Source organism: Taudactylus pleione, unplaced genomic scaffold (genome assembly GCF_031769625.1).
Source record: "Taudactylus pleione unplaced genomic scaffold, aTauple2 ptg000305l, whole genome shotgun sequence".
NCBI classification, from domain to species: Eukaryota; Metazoa; Chordata; class Amphibia; order Anura; family Myobatrachidae; genus Taudactylus; species Taudactylus pleione.
In genome coordinates, this window is record NW_028284706.1 from 2,394,487 (window position 1) to 2,416,498 (window position 22,012).

The window sequence follows — 22,012 nt, forward strand, 5'->3', positions numbered from 1 at the left end:
GCATATTTATAGAGTAACAAGTATGTTTGAAGTCAACATTAATAGAAAATTGGAATTAATATTGGTAGATGGCAATAGAGCTCAAACCAACAAAGCAAAATATTACATTAAGGCTAAGTAAATTAATGATAAAGGTGCCTGGCAGAGCCATAACTAGACTTTTTGGTACCCTGGGCATAGGCAAACGCAGGGGTGGTTTCCGTCTGCCTGGAAACCCCCCTCCCCAGCCCACACCATGACCACAATAGAAACAGTAATATAATAGATTGCTGCATGTTCTTTTCAGTATCACAAATGAAATTATTAGCACCACCTGTGGATCTTTTAACATGTATCAGCCAGTAATAAATAACCTGTGCACCAACTAGAAGATCTGGAAAACATGTACAGGTTGAGTCTCCCATATCCAAAATGCTTGGGACCAGGGGTATTTTGGATATCGGAATATTCCGTATTTTGGAATAATTGCATATAATATTAAAATGTCTTAGGAATAGGGCCCAAATCTAAACCCAGAATGCATTTATGATTTATATACACCTTATACACACAGCCTGCAGGTAATTTTATACAATATTTTCAATAATTTTGTGGCTCAAACAAAGTTTGTGTACATACATGAAATTTATTTATGTGTCATATACACCTTATACACACAGCCTATAGGTCATTTTATACTTTATTTTTAATAATTTTGTGCCTTAAACAAAGTTTGTGTACATTGAACCATCAAAAATCAAAGTTTTCAGTATCTCAGTCATGCTAAAAATATTCCGTATTTCGGAATATTTGGATATGGGATACTCAACCTGTACTTTTAGAGATGCACTGCTATAGAGCCCAATATGTACATATATGTCCAGTTCTTCTGCTGCTCCTCCAGGCTCCCGGTCTTGCTCCAATAGTCTGGAATGGTGTATGTTCAGCTCAGGCAGGATGGGGCTACTGACGCATCTAATGGCTTACTGTGATCACTGGCCCTGTATATGCTTGGAACATACATGCCGACTATCTGGCTGCCCCTTCCGGGAGGGAGCAGCCGGATTGGCATTACTGGGGGGCGTGGCCAACAGAAGGGGGCGGGGCCGGCAGGATGAGAAGTTTTCCGGGCGGGGGCGGAGCCACGCGAGCGCGTCATTTTGGCCATGCCCCCGCTAGACACTGCCGATATTACAGGTAGTGTGAAGCGGGGGGCGGTGCCAAAATTACGCAAATCGCGTCACCGCCCCCTTAGCTGCCGGGAGACTTGCGGTGGGACAGGAGGGGTCGGCGGCAGCCGGGAGACTTGCCTGCCATACCGGGAGGTCGGGAGCGGCACCCGAATTTCGGGAGGCTCCCGACCAAAGCGGGAGGGTAGGCAAGTATGGCTTGGAATTAATACACACAATACACTTTGTATGACGCTTATTAAAGCTGGTTAAGTACTAATTCTGCCCTTTTCATTCACTGGCCACACTCGCTCTAAAATTAAGCATTTGGAAACCCTCCTCTGGAAATCCTGCGTTTGCCACTGCTGGGCCAGAAAGAGAATTGTCCTCCCCCATTTTGCAAATAGGGACATAAGATGTGTGCTCAAAAAAAGAGGCGTGGCCTCATGGGTAGGGGCCATGACAAATCTGATCTGTCCCATACGATGATAAAGGAGTACCAATTAACAGTGCAGCGATGATACACAATAATTATGCAGTACAATGATGCAGTATAACTACTACTACTTTCCGTGCATCCCGTTCTTGTTTGGAAGTGGTAAGCACTAAGCAGCCATTGGCGTCAGCATGCATCACAATCACATAAACTTTATTAGTATGAAATCTCCCGCCCCAGCATTTATAGTAATCACATGGTACAATGATGTCATTAGTGTGTCCGTCACTTTGCTGTGATGTCACCATAGCTCGCCGTCTGCTGGATACACAGCTACTGCTGCTGAGCTGGTGGATGTTCAGCATGGCGGTGGCCAGTGGTGGCGATCAGCGGCCGCTGCTCGGCTTCGGGCAGGCAGTGATCGGTCCCCCCGGCTCCGGAAAGAGCACCTATGTCCGCGCCGTGCATGCCCTGCTTACCAGCATGGGCCGCCCGGCTGCCATCATCAACCTGGACCCGGCCGGGGAAGAAGTGCCCGGGGCCGCTGTTACACTGCGCGAACTTGTTACGCTGGCGGAGGTGATGGCTGAGCTGCACCTAGGACCCAACGGCGCGCTGCTGTACTGCATGGAGTATCTGCAGGGGAACCTGGACTGGCTGCGGGACCGGCTGCTCAGCCTCCGGGGCTCTTACCTCCTGTTTGATTGTCCGGGGCAAGTGGAGCTTTACACCCACCATCCGGCTCTGCCCGATATACTGAGGCAGCTGGAGACCTGGGGTCTGAGGGTGAGGCGCTAACCACCCTATGTTATTATTATTATTAGCTGTCCGCTCCATGGCTGCTAATGGCAAGTGACACAAAAGTGTCTGTTCTCCCCATCTGAGCAAGTGATGCCTTATTAATGTTGCTGTTCTAATTATTGTTATTTTTTAAATAGCGCCACAAGGGGTCTGCAGCACCTCACATTGTACATAAACCAGTATGAACAAAACAAGATAAAGACGTGCTGTACAAAATATTGCAGAATGTTGGCAAGTTATTTTAAATATTGCTGTATCGCCAGTCATAAGCCCCAGATAAGCAGTGGTACTGCCGAACCCAGAGGTTTGGTGCCATTGTTAGGAGTTGGGAGATTATGGTATAAGTCAGGGATGGGGAACCTCAGGCCCGAGGGCCATATAAGGCCTGTGGAATCATTTGGTCTGGACCTTGGAGCTTTTTTCTGCTAGCCTCATCTGGCTAGCATGGTGCCTAGAATAGCACCCTGCAGCCAGAATCTATGCAGCAGTGCCGCCTGAAGCATCTTTAGGATACTTCAGACAGTCACACCGCTGCCCTTACAGCTCCTGGAGCATCCTCAGGATGCTCCGGGCATTGCTGTAATCGCCGGCAATTATGACCCCACATCACACGGAGGGGGCATAGCCTGCACCTGGCCCACGAATAATGTTCTATATATCAAAATGGCCCTCAGCAGAAAAAAGGTTCCCCACCCCTGGTATAAGTAAAGGGGCCTATCCACTAGGTGACCTGAAAGACTGAACATCTAGCGTTCAGACCTTCAGGTCGCCGAGGTGCGGCGCCCGCACTGAACGGCGTTCACTGCAGGAGCACGACCTATCTCTGAACCTGACGAGCATCAGGTTGACGGGCATGTTCAGTAGATAGTCGGGGTCTGCAAGGACCCAGCGTGCACGTGTATCGCTGGTCCTTGCCGGCTATATTACACGACTTTGTAAACAATGCGACCAAAACCTGGTTTTGGTTGGATTGTTCACAAAGTTGTGTAATGGATAGGCACCTTAAGGGGAAGAAAAGGGAATAGGGCCATCTGCTTGTGAGCGCTTAAGGCGCGTATTCACTACGCGATTAAACAGGCTGAACGAAAACGACATTATCGTTCAATCTAATCGTCCGCAAATCGGGCAGTTTAAAGTAAGAAACGACCAGTGATGAGCCGCTGGTCTTTTTTGACATCTATCATTGCCCGAACATGCTGGTCAATCTGACGACATCAGGTTGACCATGTTCGGGGATGATTGATGTACCTACACTGAACGACTGAACGTACAGTGTAGGCACAGCACAGACTGTGAAACGACTGCACAATTACAATGTCGTAACCGTGCAGTCATTCACAGTCTGTAAGCAGATACGCACCTGTACAATTTAAAGGGGAGTGGGAGTCGGGGTTAACAAGTCAGGGCTGGATTAAGGCCTTTAGAGGCCCTAAGCACTTAAAAGATTTTGGTGCCCTATAAGTATTTTATATCTTCCCCCCCCCACCCCACAAAAAAAAACAACCAAGGTCTTTAAATGCTTTATACTCTACTGGGACTGCCTCTGTCTGGACTGCTACCTGTTTATTACCTGTTCACTGTATTTACCGCTTGTCCTGACATATCATCTGTTGCTGTGTGCTGTGGAAAAATAAACCATCACGTTGGTTTCATCTGCTCGGTGTCTGGGTGATTGAGAGAACCCCGTTTCCTCACATTATGGCAGCACAGACGGTGTAATGGTTAGCGTTACTGCCTCACAGCACTGAGGTCGTGGGTTTGATTTCCACCACGGCCCTACCAGTGCGGAGCTTGTATATTCTCCCTGTGCTTGCGTGGGTTTCCTTCGGGTACTCCGGTTTCCTCCCACACTCCAAAAATATACTGGTAGGTTAATTGGCTCCCAACACAAATTAACCCTAGTGTGTATGTGTGTGCGCATGTGATAGGGAATATAGATTGTAAGCCCCACTGGGGCAGGGACAGATGTGAATGGTCTCTGTAAAGCGCTGCAGAATATGTGTGCGCTATATAAATAACTGGTAATAAATAAAATAAATAAATAAATGCCTCCATATTTGGAACCCCACCCCCTCCCCCCCAACTGTCAACACTGTACTGAGTGCTGCTACACTCGCTCTCAGTGGACGACTGATCGGAACGTTCAACATGATCAAGACCAGAATGATCACGTGAGCCTCTGTGGACCGTGTAGCAGTTTGACAGTTACCAGGTTCTAATTTTGTTGTATTCCCAAGATCAGAGGTTTCAAAGCTTCGTATTCAAGGGACCCTAATGGTCCAGGTTTTAAGGACAACCATGCTTGGGCGCAGGTGACTTAAGGCCAGATTCAGAGATGTATGTTCATCCGAGGATGAACACACTTCTCCAATGGTTAGGGGTCTGCGCCTGTGCGGGACCCAACCCGTTCTGCGCATGTGTAGAATGGGTCTTGCAATCTTGCTCGCAGACTCCCCAATGCTAAGGCATTTGGGGGGTGTGCCTGGTCGCTGTTCCCAGAAACGGAGGCATGTCGCTTGTTTTCCGGGAGGGACGACACCAGGGTATGTGTTGGCGGACGCAGATTCCTGGCCTCTGGTGTGAGCAGGCTGCGGGAAGGTTAAGCTCCAGCAGCCCGACCAAAGGAGCGGTCGCAATGGTGATCCCAGCCAGCGACGTCGGCCGCAGTGCTGGGATCACAAGTGCAGCAAAGGTGTCTGACACCTCCTTCTGTATTTGCATCTGAGATGGACTGATTTGCACAACCACTTGTGTGTAGCTCTGCAAATCTGTCCATCTCTGACTCAGGCCCTTAATTAGTATCTCAGTGTTTTGATTTAACCATCTGTGCCGAACCATGGATATCCTTAAAACCTGGAACATTAGGGTACCTTGAGGACAGAGTTTGGGAACTTCTGCCTATCATTAACCTCTTTTATTATTGTATATAGCCCCTCTTTGTGGAAACTGGTTTAACTGCACCATTTGCAGTTTTGCACCATATTGTTCATGGTAAATCTGGCAATGGTAAAAAATCTGTGGTGCCTCCCTTCCCTTGATACCATAAGCATGTGCTTATTTTGGTCAATGGTTACTCCAACCCTGACAGAGGAGATAGACAGTGGGTAAGGAGCACTTCCAAAAGTCTTTTTATTCATCCTGCTTATATGGCAGTGCCCTGCTGAGTGTACTGCTTATTCTGTCACTAAATTAGAGATAATGCCTAGAACTTTTGCACGCACAGGAGCTCCACTTGTATTTGTGCTTTACATTGCATAAGAGTGAAAATTGGTGATGGGCATCGATCACCGTTTATTTTTATATATATATATATATATATATATATATATATTTATACACACATTTTTAAAGATTTATTTTTTTACAATGTTGGATTGATACTGGAGACCTCATGTATTAATAGAATCAATCGAACAATCAATGTGGAAGCAGCAGTATACCTACCTTGTCCTCGGGAGTTTCCTGCTCCAGTGTGCAAGTGTCAGCTTACATTGTTTTATTGTTTATTCTACTGTGCATGCGTAATCCTTTCTTAACACCCTAATATCAAAGACAACAAAACAATATTGATTTTAGCGAATAATGATATTATTTACATCAATATTGTTTTTCTTATCTTTTTCTGCATGAAATGCAGACATGGTGATCTCGCAGCGATCTGCAAGGCGAATGCAGAACTGCCGTCCAGCCGCCCCCCCCCTACCAATGCAAGTCTGCACTAAACTCGATCACTAGTCATACATGTGTTTTAGTTGTCTTCTACAAAAAGATTTAGCATTTTGTTGCAACTTTAAAGTAAATCAATGTTCGTAATTAACATTAAGGGCTCAATCCAGTTGTCTGTGAGGATCTCACGGGTGCGAGTCATCGTGACAACAGCCACACTTGATGACAGCCCGAATTTGCATAAAAATGCTTGCAGCCCCATAGGGATCAGAGCAAAATTCTGCAAATTTGTGCTCTGAGCAGGCCATGAGGGGTACGAGATATGGTGCCACTGCCAACGGCACATCGCACCCTTCACAAACAATTGGATTGACCCCCATAGTGGCTCAAACTTATTACTTTTTGAAAACTACAATTTCTTTCCTGTCCCAGGAGAAAGCACAGGGATTTCTCGATAGGATTTACTACTGTTAATTCTGCGTTCATATCATCATACGTCTTACGTCTGTAAATATCATGATTCACCGCCACTTTTGCTGAAGTAACTCCCCTCACACATTTGCCCACTGTGCTACTTAGGTTCTATCCATTTATGTCACAGATCTGTCCTCTCCCTGCTGTCTCAAATAACTACCCCCACTGGAGCAATGTCACCCACTGCTGGTGGTCTGGGTCACTCCCTGTTGCATTCCCCTTTTTCTTATATCCTCAGTCTACTCCCTGCTGGTAAGGTGGTACTTCTTGGGCATCTATTGCTCCCGTCTTCTTTCTTTCTGTCACTCGGTGGTTTGTGGAGCTGCAGGAGGTGCTGCCAGAGTGTCCACCTGTTGAGAGGCAAGTAAGGCTGTTTCTTTTAGAGAGAATATGGCATCGGGTGGAGGTTGTTTGTGGCAGGACCAAAGCAATGGTTTGCGATTGTGTTTGGCAAAGATGGGCTAAACATCAGTAGGGTATGGGTATATGTGCGCTGAGGTAATTTTTTCATCGTGAGGAGGGAAAGAATGGCATAAAGTTTACTTTTGTAAACTGCATCATTTAAGACAGGGCTTGACAAATTTTTCTAAAATCTAGGAGCCAGGATGAAAGTGTAGGAGCCAGACCACCGTCCCCCCAAAAAATTACAGGAGTGAGTAAGGAGCACAGCTCTGTGTGTTATGCAACTGTTATACACACTATACTAGTCCACAAAATGATCATAGTTGAATGGATACAGTAAAATGGAGGCTCCCTCACTGCGCTGCACAGCTCCTCTGCTCCACCCCGCACCCTCCAGTATTAACGGACCACATTTCACATAAAATAATGGTGCCAGAAATTACACCAAACCACTATCCCTCTGAAGCCGCTCCGCAATCCCTGCCCATGCATAGACCCTATTACCCGGGAGCTCTATGCAGCCGGATATAGGAGACAGTAGACAGCCAGGAGTAGTACAGGAGGATCAGCGTAGACTGGGACAGACAGCAGGGGTCAGAGCAGGCCAGGATGGAGAGGAGTCGTCAGTGCAGGCCGGGACGGACAGAGGCACAGCAGTCACCGCAGGCGACATTCTGCACATGCACTCCTGTGCATGATATGAACACCACAATACTATAGGCACAAATTTCCGCCAGAGCTGTTGATCTGCTTCCTCCCTCACTGCAAAATCTAGTAGCCAGGCAGCAAAATCTGGTAGCCATGGCGACCTAGCCCCTGGGATTTGTCGAGCCCTGATTTAAGATGTTAAACATGAATACCCTTTTGACATCCGTTGCCTTCTTTTTCTCTGGTAACTTTAAAATTTCACGACCAATGTAGGTGGAATTATATAATCATTGTCTCTTATCGTTTTATATTTTTAATGCTTTTTTTTTTCACAAATGTAGATGATCAGAAATAAAATTTAAATTAGACTGTTACCATGGTATCTTGCATCATTTTTTTCTTTCATTTTACAATCTTGTGCCTTGTGCATGCACTGTGTAGGAAGGAAAAAACCTGTTCCCTGGAACTGAATCATGTGAGAACATTTTATTCAGCACAATAATAAAACATGACCTGCTGAATAAATAATACAATCATATTGTCCAGCAGTAATATTACTGTATAAATGATTTACCTGAATTATCCTTTCTCTACACTAGCAGTGGTTTAGTGATGTTGCAGAAGGAGACAGAATTGCTCATTTTGTTTCTCTTTGTGTCTTTTCAGCTGTGTGCAGTGCACCTTGTGGACTCCCATTATTGTACAGACCCAGCCAAGTTCATCTCTGTTCTCTGTACTTCTTTGAGCACCATGCTTCATGTACAGCTGCCACACGTCAACATCCTTTCCAAGATGGATCTTGTGGAGCAGTATGGTCGCCTTGGTGAGACTGGGAACCATTATGGGAGGGTGGTTAGAAGGATTGGTCAGGGAGCCATAGAGACAGTATGACCAAGGACATCATTCAACAGGAGGTTGGTGCAAAAATTGGCTTATATATTGCAAACTGAGAGAAGGGCTAATCAGAAAACCAGCAGAAAGGAATCATGTATTTGTTAGACATAAAGATATGACAAGTTCATGATTTTTACATTAATCATATAAAATTGACAAGTCTCTATTTCTTTGCAGCTTTTAACATTGATTACTACACTGAGGTTATGGATCTTTCCTATCTGGTGAATCATCTGACCTCTGATCCGTTTTTTCGGCGACATCGTAGGCTTCATGAGAAATTAGCAGAGGTCATCCAGGATTATGGGCTGGTGTCATTCATGCCACTCAGCATCAAGGTCAGGAAAGATTGGTGAGAAGTGGAAAGCTTTGCATGCAGGAAAGCACTGCAGTGATATAGTGGGACTAATGTGTCCCAGGCTGTTAATTACAAAAAAAAAAAAAAATTGATAAGTCCGAGCAGAGTACTGCAGGGATTTCAGCAGCACAGTGTTGCAGGTCTTGTATTTTTATACAGGTCAGAAAACTCAGATGACTGAGTATAAAGGTGCATACACATGGGACGATTTTCTCCCCGAGCGAAAATCGTCCTGTGTGTCCCCGGCAGGGGTGTGCTCAGTGTTGTTAACAGCACTGGGCACAACACTGAACGAAATCAATAACTATTGTGGTCAGTGCCGGGCTCCCTCCCTCATCCCCGAAGATGTTCAACCTGACATTATCGGTAGGTTGGACAGGAGGTTCGGGCGATGAACAGCAACTACAAATGGAAGCGCGCATTGGTAGTTGCCGTTCATCGTTTTGGCCCTGAAACTGAACGATTTTTTGAACGATAACGACGTTATCGTTCAGTTGTCCAAATAAAATTGACCCGTGTGTATGCACCATTTGGAGTAAAGGTTACATTGTTTATTTTTAATACACAAAATAAACATGGCAAGATTCTTGCGTGAAATGATCCTCATAGCCATATGTGTGTAACTTTCACTGACTGTTATGCCTTCCAGTATGGCACACTTTCACAATGAGGCATGTGACACAACTGACATTACTGCGCTCCACTTATTAGAGGTTTGGACCCAACAATATTCCTGTATCAGTTTATCAGGATCCTGAGATCGCTGGTTTAAGGCTTCCTGCTTACGTACTAGGCATAGCAGTAGTGATAAGGTGCCACTGTGCTCTGCCACTCCAGGCAATGGGTAAAATCATTCATAAAAGAGGGACATACCCTGTATACAACATAAATGCAGACATGAATAGAGATGGTAGAGGGCGTCTTACAATAGGAAAAAGGTAGTACTGAGATGTGGGAGTGTGGTTCAGAAGGGAGATTGATAGAGTAGAAAGCAACAATGGGATTATTTTAGCTTGGGAAAAAGTTAGGTTCTAATAAACGAGTGGAGTTTGAGAGCATCTAAAGATTTGAAGACTGCAGGAGAGTCTGCTAACATAGTAGGGATCTCTGTAGGTAGGTAGTGGTATAGGAGAAGCCTTGTACTGTAGGTGGGAGTGAGGGGTGGTTGTCAGTAGTGTAAGAACAAATAGGACATGATAGAGTATTTCAAGAAAATATTTGTGATGAATAAAGTGCTGGTGTTGAGAACTTTGTAGGTGAGGGTAATTTTACGGTGAATAAGATTTGCCATAGTATTTAGATTGGATTGATGGGACAGATAGGAGAGGGGAATGCCAGGTAATAGGAGATTATTAGAAGCAGTATGATTACAGAATATATAAGCGTTTTAATTGTATCTTGGGTGAGAAAATGGTATGTTGTAGCAGTATTTGGACAGTACAGGTGATAGGACTGGATGTAAGGAGTAAAGCAGAGCGCTGTATTAAGTGTGACCCCAAGGAAGGGGAGTCTGAGAAAATTGTGGTGTTAATGGTTATGCTATCCATACACTGTGAGATAAAACTCCCCATCAGACAGATCAATTATCTGCTATTACCATACAATGTCAGAAAATTGGTCTGGCTGTCGGATGGTAAATATATAAACTGTCCGATCCAAACGCCAATTATCGCATCTGTTGGGCCTGCTGAATTATTTTTCATGAGCGATAATTGGTGCTCGGTCATGGCCATATATTGTGCATTTATCGGCCTGATAGGGGGACCTGGAGTGAAATCTTTCAAGCAAGGAGGTGACCACGGTGGAGGAGAGGTGTAAAGGGGGGGAGGACTGGTTTAAGGCTTTGTAAGTGAAGGTGAAGAGTATGACATTAGAACACTGTCCCAGTCACAGTGAGGACTCTCTTTACAGATATTGATCACCACACATCTACTAACATGTAATAAATGAATTGCTGTGAAGATACTATCTGCCTGACTACAGTATGTTCTGTCACTTGGTGCACTTAGATGGGAAGGAAATGAAGTAGAAAAGGATATTCTCTCCTATCTTAGACATAGAATTTTTCCTGTGCGGCATCACTATATCTCTTCTGTTAGATATAGCCAATTACCCTTTAGAAGGGAGGGATGATGTGCGACTTGAAATTATGTAAGATTGGTACTTTAATGAGTACAGGGAAGTTTAGCTTAATCATTTTATTCTCTTGTACTCCTATTCTCAGGATGAACAAAGTATGAAGAGAGTTTTGGCAGCTGTGGATAAAGCAAGTGGGTTCTGCTTTGGGGTGGAAAACAGATCACCTGGAAATCTTATGTCTGCTGTAGTGGGGGCAGACTTCCATTTCACATCGTATCCTAATTCTGTGAATAGTGGCCTATTTTTACAAATATATTTCTGTATTATAAAAATATTTATTTATCCGAGTAGGCTATACAACTCAAAAACATCACACCAGTAAAATAATGGGTATATGCACATCGTGTGGTACAGCTTGAAATTTTTATATATCTTTTTTTTTTTTTTTCTTCTTCTATCTTTCTGTACCAAAAATGTGTGTGCATACTGATATTTCAATCTTTTCAGAGTTATTTGTCATTTATTAAGTAGTCCTTCTTTCTTCCATCCAAGTGCATCTCTGATAATGTCTAAAGAAAAAAAAGGGCCACCAAAGAATCAGCCAAAATGTTACTATACAAATATACTTTTGCACACAATGGGGGTCAATCTTATTCCGTGTGAAGGGTGCGATGTTCCGTTGCAACGGACTGGCACATCGCACCCTTCGCAGCTCGACTTGACCCTGAATTCGCTAAACTTTGCTCGCTGCCCTATGGGGCTGCGAGCAAAATTTGGCGAATCCGGGCTGCCATAAAGTGTGGCCACTGCCGCGATGACTCGCACCGACGAGATCATCGTGGCTAATAGGATTGACCCCTATGATTCACTTACTCTGTTTTATCACTTTATCAGATGCACCTGGTCATTAATGCAAATATATAATCAGCCAATCATGTGAAAGCAAATCAGTGCATGAAAGCATACACACATGGTCCAAAGCTAGGTACACACTATAAGGGGTATCTGGGCCAACTCCAGGAGGAGCCGTGTCCTGTGCAGCCATGGAAGCCGACGTCCCTGTAACCTGTGCTGTGTGCACCCGAAAAGGGGGTGTGGCCTAATTGCCATAGGCCACACCCCATAAATGACGCTATTTGGGGGCGTACCTGTATGGCACGCCTCCCGTTTAACGTCAGGCTGGGGGCGAGTGCAGCACTCCGTCAGTAGCTGGACTTTTGGCAGCCGTCTCCCTGCACTGAATGGATGCTGCGCACATGTGCACTGCATCCATTCCTCTTCTCCAACCTCCCGACCACCAGTGGGACACTTCGGCCCACCGGTGGAACAGCGGGGCAGTGTCCGAAAAGCGGAACTGTCCCTCTGAAATTGGGATGGGTGCGCCCTCTATGGGGTGGTACACCCTGTTCGACTGCACTGGTTGAACATGCCTCGAGCCGGCTCTGAGGGGTATATTTACTAAAGTAAAGGCTTTTTAGAAGTGGACATGTTTACCATGCAACCAATCAGATTCTAGCTATTATCTTATAGAAAGAACTAGATAAATGTTAAGTAGAATCTGATTGGATGCTATGGGCAACATCCCCACTTCTAAAAACTAGCACTTTAGTAGATATACGCCTAAGTCCAATCTGACTTCCTAGTTGGAACGAAAATCTGGTAATGTATGGGCGCAAAAGACTATCAAACATTTGTTCCCAAACACTGGAAAACAGACATAAATAGTTGTTCAGACAAATTGAATAAATCCGTTTGAGTTAACCAATTTGTCTGACTGTTTTTGTCTGTTTACCACTGTTTGGGCGTAAATGGTCGTTTGTCATTTGCTCCCATACATTATTAGACTGGACAGATAATCTTAAAGTGTGAACCAAGTTTAGAGGCGCAGACAAAACACCAAAATGGAAAGAAAATGTGATCTAATATCTTATTTACAGAAACGTTTTTGCACGTGAACGCATATTGATCCAGGATATTGGTATGTGTGAAAAGAAACTACCCGGGATGAAGTCCCTAGTCCACGACCCTGCTCTATACCAGGGTCAGGCCGAGACCTGGGATTTAGCTGGGTTTATAGACCTGGAAATTTCCCAAATGTTAATTTTGAAAGGGAATTTTTTTTTTTTTTTATCCTGGAGTGATTGTTGGTGCCACCCATGTTGATTTGATTATCTCAGAAACTGATCTGAGCTTTTCATGCAGTCTTTAGCGTTTAGTGAGCATGGTGTGCATCAACAAAACATCCTGAGAGTGGCAATTCTTTGGATAGAAATGCTTATATAACGAGAGATTAGAATTTAATGACAGACTGGTTCAAGCTGACAGGAAGGCCACTGAAAATGTAAATAGCCATGAGTTACAGTAGTTGTATTCAGAACAGCATCTCTGAACGCAGAGAAAATTATTGCTATTTGTTTCTTTCCTTGAAATACTCAAATTCAGCTATCCACAAATCTAAGTAGTGACTTGGTGTCTTAGAGAAACTTCCCATACTATCCTAGAATCCATCAACACATGTTGGAAATGTATGGCTGCTGTGGAGTATTTGAATTAAAATAAATGTTTTCTTCTAAACTGAGCATCTGGAAGTTAATGTCTTGTAAATGTAGGTAGAGACGACAACCAGTCTGTATTGCAAAAAGCTTCTGCTGAAGTGTGACCCATGTATGCCCAGTAGGTTGCCACCTCGTCTATAGAATGTACCTTTATTATTTATATCACCTTAAGTTCATTCTCCTGGTAAGCCTGCGCAATGACCTCGTTGATCCATTTTTCAAAAGTCTGGGGGGTAGATGTACTAAGCCTTGGAGAGACAAAGTACCAACCAATCGGCTCCAGTCATTTTGCAAACACCGTCTGTAACATAAGTTAGGAGTTGATTGGTTGGTACTTTATCTTGTGCCACTTTATCTCTATCCAAGGCTTAGTACATCTCCTGGATGTGACATGTTCTTAACTAGATTCTCCACGAAACGCAAAAGCGCTGATCCGTTTTCTTTGATTTATTTTCTGTAAAAAGTAACCAAGATGATATGAGTCCTGTTACTTTTTTGCTTCATGAACAAATTGCATAAGTCCAGAAAAACACAAAGTGCTGTCACCCTATATTCTTCAGAGTAGTGCAAGCAAGACGCTTGTCTATTCCATCCTGGATAGAATCTGTGGATGGTAGCAGTATCAAATATTTTTGTTTTACACCAGAGAGAGAATGTCTCCTGAATCTTACAGAAAGAAGAGGAATTGTGGTTTTTAGCTTGTAAGAGGTACCTACTTTTGTTTTTTAGCAACAACCACTCAATCTCCACACCTTCTTAAGCTGGTTATAAACCTATACAATTATCGGGCCGTTCATCCAATATCGAGAGAACGGCTGTTGGATTGTCTAGGTGTGTATGCTGTCCCGATGCAGGAGCGTTAGCCGAACTGCTTTTAACAGTTGAGATCGGGAGGTCGTATCTTATGTACGATTTTATATTTATCGGTTCGACAGCCCGTACACACTGTGCTATGTCTGCACAGTGTGTACGCGGCTGACGGGGTCACACTGGGGGCAGACTGCACGGCTGATCGGGACAGTTTTACCCGATCAGCCTGCAACCCGAAAAAGTGTGTACCCAGCTTAAGACAGAGTATTTGAATTGGGATGGAGAATTGGTCCCTGATGCAGAAGATCTGGTCACTGCAATCCACAGCCACTTTAGCCAAAGCTGTAGTATTGTTGTAGCTTCCACTGCTTTTTGCTGTATCTTCTGTACAGTATGGGTAATTCAAGTAAATTAATGGAACACGTACCCTAGTTAGACGTTCAATTGAATCGATAGAACATATATTCCCTTTGTTCTGGTGTCTCTGTGACAGGATTAGAATTGAGTTACTTTGGGATTTGAGTATGTTTACCATCAAATTTATTTGAGAGAATCATACAGCCCACACCCCTGCCACAATCCAGCTCCGATTAGGCAGTGTTTACTTTACAAGCTGGCAACGCTGGTCTCTGAAGCGATCAGAAGCCTCTGATTGCTTCAGAGGCCAGCATTCCCAGTCATGACGTCACCCGCGTCGCCTGCAGCTTTGGATCTAATTAGATCCAGTCAGCGTCTATGCGGGACGACGTGGACTGGAGCGGTGCCCAGCGGCCATCGTGAAGAAAGGTAAGTACTGCACAGACAGGTGAGTGGGGCCTTTTCCATACTGGGAGGGGGCACGGCATAAGGGGCATTACTGGGGGCACAACATAAGGGGCTTTACTGGGGGCTCTGCATAAGGGGCACTACTAAGGACATTACTGGGGGCTCTGCATAAAGGGCATCTAATACAGGGGAGAATTGCATAACTGGCACTACTATACTGCATTGGTTTTTATTAATAATAAACCTTTCAAAATTGCATATAAGACTTTTTTTTTTTTTTTTTTTGCGGCCCACTTACAGGGGTATTCAATTTGGAGCAAAAAGTTCGGATACGGCGATAAATTATCGCCGATTATGTCATTTTCGCCGATTTCAATTATCCCCGTATTCAATTTCAAAGACTTTTCGCAGGTGCCAAAAGTCTTTGAAAGAAAACGGGGATAACTTTTCACCATGTTTTACATGGTGAAAAAAAGTGCAGAATTGGGGTTTAGGGGTGCAGGCTTAAAAAAAAATAGCCTGCTCCCCTGGGAATGACATTTAAAAATAAACTGTGTCAAAAAAAAGTTTTTTAAAAAAATAGGGACACCCCAAAAATTTATAATTTGGGGTGAAAAAAAAAAAAAAGGGAAAAAAAGTGTTTAAAAATAGGGAAATAGGTTCAGGGCAATTCTGTAAGAATGCGGCAGGTGTTTTCTAGAATAGATTATTAGCGGCAGGTGCATTTTTGCAGAATTTGTAAAAAAAAAAAAAAAAAAAAAACACTTTAGGGACTTAAAAATATGCTAGTACCCATTTTCATGTACCCCAAATTTGATGGGACCGCTTAAAAAAACGAAAAAAATAACCTAAGTGCTCTTCTGCATCACTTCTTCAATGTCGGGAAAAAAACCACCTGCTGCAGATATTTAAAACCCTGACTTTTGCAGGCTTAAACGGGGGTACCCATAGTGATCCCCCATATCTGGATAGCTTTAGGGGGATCCTTCAACTTTTTCCAGATAAATCCCATTTTTTTTTTTTTGCCGATCCTGTTTCGCCGGCTCACGTTTTTGTAACTTTTTAATTGAATACAGGGATAAAGCGGGTGCACTTTATCCCCAGAAAAGCTCCGATGTGGAGCGAAAAGTCCAGCACAGACTTTTCGCTCCAAATTGAATACGGCTATTAGACTTTGAATGTACAACCCGGTTGATATTTTGAGTTTGCCATGCCTGGTCTAGTGTGTACCCAGCTTTAGCCTGCGGGAGAAGGCCCTTTCAATCGCAAATGCATCCAGTTTGCATATGAATCTGCATCGCCAGTTGTTGCATGTGCAGAATGAAAACCTTTAAGATTATTCCAGCTTTGAACATAGCTACATAGTAAATTTAGCCCTTGGACTGTTGTGTTTTTGGCACTGTGCTCTTACTTGACAACTACAAGAATGTTATCCAGATAAAGCCATACTGTGATTCCTTGTTTACTTAGCGCAACCCTAAGAACTATCAGCACTTTAGTGATGGTTCTTGGAGAAGTGCATAGTTTGAACAGGAGACACATGAACTACAGTAGTAATGGGTAAACCCAAAAAGAGAAACTGATGATGTTGGGCTATAATACAACAGTAATGTGCAGATATGCATCTTGATCTATTGAAGTAATAGAAGTGGAAGTGTAGTTAAACCATTCTTTGAGTGTAGGACTGCTATCCATGGTCACAACCATAGAGGATCATACTTCTCATTGAAAATTAAATTTTGTCTATAAAGAAATTTCACTGAGAGACAGTAAATTTTTTGTAGTAACTGAATATTTTTTAGTATTAGATATTGTTTATTTTCTATTGTATAGAAAGGAATTCTGCATTCTCAGGAAAAAACAAAACAAATTAGCACTTTGTGTGACTTTAATGCAGCTGTGATGATAACATTTTACACTTTAGATATCGGACTAGAAGTCATTTACTAAAGCAGGTTGGCAAGTTTAAGATACAAGTCAATACATAAAACACTATCTAAAAAATATTTATAGAGACACCAGGCATAACTATTGTGTGAGGTTTTTTTTTTTTAAACTATACATTGCACTGGAACTATTATATATTCATGGCTGTCCGTCCGCTGCTATGTGGTTATCCTTTTAATTGATCAAAATTGTAATATACTGCTTCTTTACAAGCAAAATCTTCCCACAATTCTGCAACTCAAAATATGTGAACCAATAATGGATATTTCCATCGGGCTAATATAACAATCCCTATTGCTTTCCAGTACAGAGAAATAAATTGATAGTTGGGATTGACAACCTGAACATCAATCTGAACTGCTACAATAGTCTTTGATAATTAGTGGAATATAATTGAATCTCCCAAACTGCTGCAGCATGTCACCATAGGAAATGTATGTAAACCCAATGGTTACGGACATTTCTGAATCAGGCCCAGTGTGGGAAGTAGAAATGCAAAGATAGCAGAATCTCTCAAATACAGGTAAGCGCTTTTCTGAAACGTTTCTCTGATGAAACTAGAAATTTAATGGAGAATTGCATCAATGATGGAAACACCCAGGAAATTATTTCTTTCATTTGTTCAGGAGGCTGAATCGGGGTCTATTTGAGCTTAGGGATGGTCCCTCCTTATCATTGGCTAAAGAATGATTACAAACTTCTTAAACACAATTATGAATTTGGACATTTTCCTCCCTCCAGCTGGTTCTGCAAGAGAACCGAGAAGGGAAATATATTAATTCACTACCTAAGCTATGCTCTAATATAGCTGTTCCATTAAACTACCCCTGAAAAGATGCTTACTCTACAGCTTTTTAGGGATAGGGCTCAGTCTCCTAAGGCTGCAGAAATCATCATGGTAGTGTGATTTACCAGTCTGCACAGTGACGTAACCCAAAAGTGATATACAGGTGCCAATCTTTTGGCAAGCTTAACACAGGTAGAAGAGGGGGCATATTCTCAAACCAACCCCATGCATGTTACCTTTAGCAAATAATGTCCGAGGGAGCTACCTCTTGTCTCCTGCTTGCAGTCCTGGAGGTGTGACACAGTGACCACCCTGACTGGCCAGTGCTAGTAATTCAACAAACGCTACACATAGACTTACCAGCTGAGACACAAGGAAAGACTCTGCCTTCCAGAGGTTTATTTTTCCTTTGCCTACTTCAGAGGTTCCCAACCCCAATTACTGTCCAGGTTTTAAGCATATCCTTGCTTCAGTCCAGATGGTTAAATAAAATTGGCTGAGGTACTAATTAAATCACCTGTGTTCAAGCATGGATATCCTTAAAACCTGGACTGTAATGGTGGAGCTTGGGAGCCTCTGCTCTACTTTGATTGGTAGGGCAGAGGGTCCAAAACGCAGTCCTCAAGGCTCCGTCCATGGTTGAGCACAGGCAACTTAATTAGTACCACAGTCCATTTAATTTAATCACCTGTACTCAACCATGGATATCTCTAAAACCTGAAATGTTGGGGAGCCTTGAGGACTGCGTTTGGGAACCTCTGGGCTAAGCTATTAACACATTCTTGGTAATACCATTTATGTATTTATTATTTTTATTGCCCCTCCCTAACCCCACCCATCACCACTTTGTTATCCTCTGACGCTGAAGGTATGCTCTATCCTAGACATTAAAATTTCTCTCTCTCGCTATATATATATATATAATATATAATTTCCTTTTATTATAGACTTGATTCAGTGGGAGGAGTTTGTTGGAATGAATGTAATAATTGGTTTTGCTAATGTCTTAATAAGGATCTCATAAGGTCTGAAACGTGGATTTAAAAAAAAAAAAAAAGACTAAACATTTGTATTACATTTTTTGTGTCCTGGAAATGCTGGTCTAGCTTTATAGTGTGGGGAATTTTACATTAAATACATGATTATACTGTATATACAACCACTTTGGGGTAAATTTACTAAGATGGGAGTTCTATTTAAGAAGTGATGTTGCCCATAGCAACCAATCAGATACTACTTTTCATATATCTAGCACCTGCTAGAAAATAATACCTGGAATCTAATTGGTTGCTATGGGCAACATCACTTCTTAATAGAACTCCCATCTTAGTAAATTTACCCCTTAGAGCCATGTGAGACTAATACCTCTGCAATATAGACCTTAACATATACTGTTACAGAACACTGGCGTTCCAAGAGAAATATGTTGAAAAGGAGATGCGAACAGTGGAAGAGGAGGCATTGGACTTGTGATCTTCAATCTGCAATGAGGCACACGACTCTCCTAATGAGGAATATACAGTATAGTATAAGTATAGCTGTATGAATCCTCAACCTGGGCACTGGATGAAGAGTAGCCCTATCTTTGGAGCTCCATTTCTTCTATATAGCATGCTCCATTATTTATAAAATAAACATTGAACATCACAAGCTGCTTAACTTGCTAGAGTCACTTGATTGAGTGCTATAGCAGCGCAAGGTCCTGTGAAATCTATGTAACAGAAGGTTTACAATCAAAACTATCAAGGTCTGCTCTGCAGTCATTACCAAACTGCTCTTAAAGGTGTGCCTTTTGTAGCCTGGAGCTGCTCTTACCCTACATTAGTTAGTGGCACATACAAGGGCATTGAAGATCTTGTTCAAGTAATACCCCTTTTACACCGGAGCTAAAACCCGGGTTTTTGAAGGGTTAGCCCGGTCAGCTCCCTGGTGTAAAAGGGGAGAGAGTTGGATCACCGGGTCGAGTGACCCGGCAATCCAACCCAGGTGACTAGCAGGGTTTAACACGGGCGTAGCCCGTGTGAAACCCTGCTGTGAGAACAGCGCACTCCGGGTCACGATGACCTGGAGTGCGCTGCTAGCCGGCCGATTGGCCCAGCTTCAGTGGCGCTTGGAGATGACGTCATCTCCAAGCGTCCACTTTCACTCAGCAAAAGCCGGGTCTTTGCAGACCTGACTGCGGTGTGAGCGGCGCTGACTCTGGAATATCCCGAGTCAGCGCCGGCAAAATTCCGGGACTGATCCGGATAGGAACTTTGTTCCAACTCCGGGTCAGACCCGGAATTTAGGTGGAAAAGGGGTATTACTGTTCATTGAAAAACATTTTTTATATACCATGTATTGTAGATCATTTTCCAGAATTTAGGACTGAACATCATTTACAAAGAGTACAGCAACATTGGCATCAATGATTCTAGTGCCTGACGTACTTTCACAGCATTACTTGGGTTGGGTTTACTATGGAATTTTGCTTGTGAAAATACTTAGTACTTGTTTGAAACAAAGTGTAAGGGATACATTTTGAACCTAAATTATTTCTTTTTGTATGAAATATAAATACAAATGTTTTACTGCATATACATTTTTGAACACACCTTAGCTGCACTGATGTTATTGTGTTTCAAGGTTTCCTTACAGAATCAAAAGTTAAATATAAATCTCCACCTGTGGATCTTTTAAAATGTGTCAGTGAGTAATGAGTACACCTGTGGTCCTGCCAGGAGACCTGGAAAATGTGACCTGTGTGGGGTCCTGAGGATCAAGTTTGAGAAACACTGCAATATATGCATAGGAGAATGCAGGAGACAAACCTATAGGAATTGCATTTGACTGTTTTACTTTAAATTATAAATATCACTGTATTTTATGGCTATAAAGGTTTCTGTGCATTATAGCCTTATTTTTGTTTTTATAATGCAAAGTACATATCCAGGGAAAATGGCACTCCGATTAAAATGTTTTAGCAGTAACCAGCCTGGTAACATCTGGTTACAACCAGAATATTTTTCCTGAACCACTTTAAAAATCAAGTTTAGTGGCACATGTACTTAATCCTTAGCAATCTACCACTTACGTACTTTATTTTGTTATACACAATAGGCAGTGGATATGGGTGAGGTCCTGTCATGCAAGTACAAATTTGTTGTATGATCACATATCTCAAAGCAATTGGATAAGTACATTAGATCAAGTGCTTCCCTTGATATTAGCAGCCGCCTATTCACATGTTGCACATTTCATACTAGCCTTAATCCGATCATTTAATAGAGCCATAGTCTAAATATTTCTAAAGAAGTGTGACTACTACAGGCTGTCAAATCTACTAGTTGCTGTATTGAAAATTAAGGTATTCTGCATATTCTATCCTTTGTCCTATAATAGAATGAGCAAGTTTTATCTGTTGTATGTTTAGCACGAACGTTACATCTTTTGGTTATGTTATCCTGGCAAGAAGCTCCATGAGGACGAGGAGTGGGGGAATATTTGAAACTCCCTATTTAGTTTCTAGAGCCACACCATGTCTCCTCATGAAGTTATATGAATTACTAAATATACATTTTAGGATTATATTATTTTTGCCCTAGAAGTGTTGTTAATGCTTTATTGGTGTTAATTAAGATGAATGTTTTTTTTTATGAGACAAATAGGGGTATTCAATATGGGAGCGAAAACATCGTTTTTGCGTTAATATCGCACTTATGACGTCATTATCGCAGGTTTTAGTTTTACGCCGTATTCAATTTCAAAGACTTTTCGCAGGTTCGAAAAGTCTTTGATAAAAATCGGGGATAACTTTTCACCATTGAATAGGTGTCGAAAAAAAGTGCAGAATTGGGGTTTAGGGGTGCAGGCTTAAAAAAAAAATAGCCTGCACCCTTCAGAATGACCCCTTGAAACCATCTGTGTCAAAAAAAAAAAAAAAAAATCAGGACACCCCAAAAAAAGCACTTTGAATTTTGGGTGCCAAAAAAAAAAATATTGGGGAACAAAGTTAAAAAATAGCGAACTTGACTCTGGGGGGGTCCCCAAGTATGCCCCAGGTGGTTTTTTTCATTGCAGCTCCTTGCCGCAGGTGGGTTTTTCATGATTTTTTCAAGTTTCTTTAGCAACTTTAAAATATGCTGACCCCCATTTTCAAGTACCCCAAATTTGCTGGGCATAGTTATTTTTCCCTCCCAAAAAATCTAAATGCTCTTCTGCACCACTTTCTTCAAAGTCGCACTTATGCACTTGCCACGGCTA

At 42.6% G+C, this 22,012-nt stretch overlaps 1 protein-coding gene across 2 annotated transcripts; it reads left to right on the top strand.

The window, feature by feature from the left end:
* Positions 1-1,875: 1,875 nt before the first annotated feature.
* Positions 1,876-20,644, top strand: GPN2 (GPN-loop GTPase 2). Of its 2 annotated transcripts, XM_088442126.1 has the most exons (5): positions 1,876-2,370; positions 8,242-8,398; positions 8,647-8,807; positions 11,052-11,179; positions 19,171-20,644. In XM_088442126.1, exons 1-5 carry the CDS (start codon positions 1,939-1,941, stop codon positions 19,241-19,243), a joined length of 951 nt encoding a protein of 316 aa, XP_088298252.1. In that variant the 5' UTR covers positions 1,876-1,938; the 3' UTR covers positions 19,244-20,644. The 2 variants fall into 2 exon arrangements, with proteins under 2 accessions (XP_088298252.1, XP_088298253.1); XM_088442127.1 differs by lacking the exon at positions 19,171-20,644 and having other exon boundaries at positions 8,647-8,821; positions 11,052-11,152.
* Positions 20,645-22,012: the final 1,368 nt, after the last annotated feature.

What these genes read in the sequence shown, in the direction of transcription:
- GPN2 (XM_088442126.1), top strand. Translation starts at nt 1,939, where the DNA reads ATGTTCAGCATGGCGGTGGCCAGTGGTGGCGATCAGCGGCCGCTGCTC. An exon ending in GGAGCAGTATGGTCGCCTTG is followed by an intron (nt 8,399 to 8,646) that starts GTGAGACTGGGA and finishes ATTTCTTTGCAG; the next exon opens with CTTTTAACATTGATTACTAC. An exon ending in TCATGCCACTCAGCATCAAG is followed by an intron (nt 8,808 to 11,051) that starts GTCAGGAAAGAT and finishes TCCTATTCTCAG; the next exon opens with GATGAACAAAGTATGAAGAG.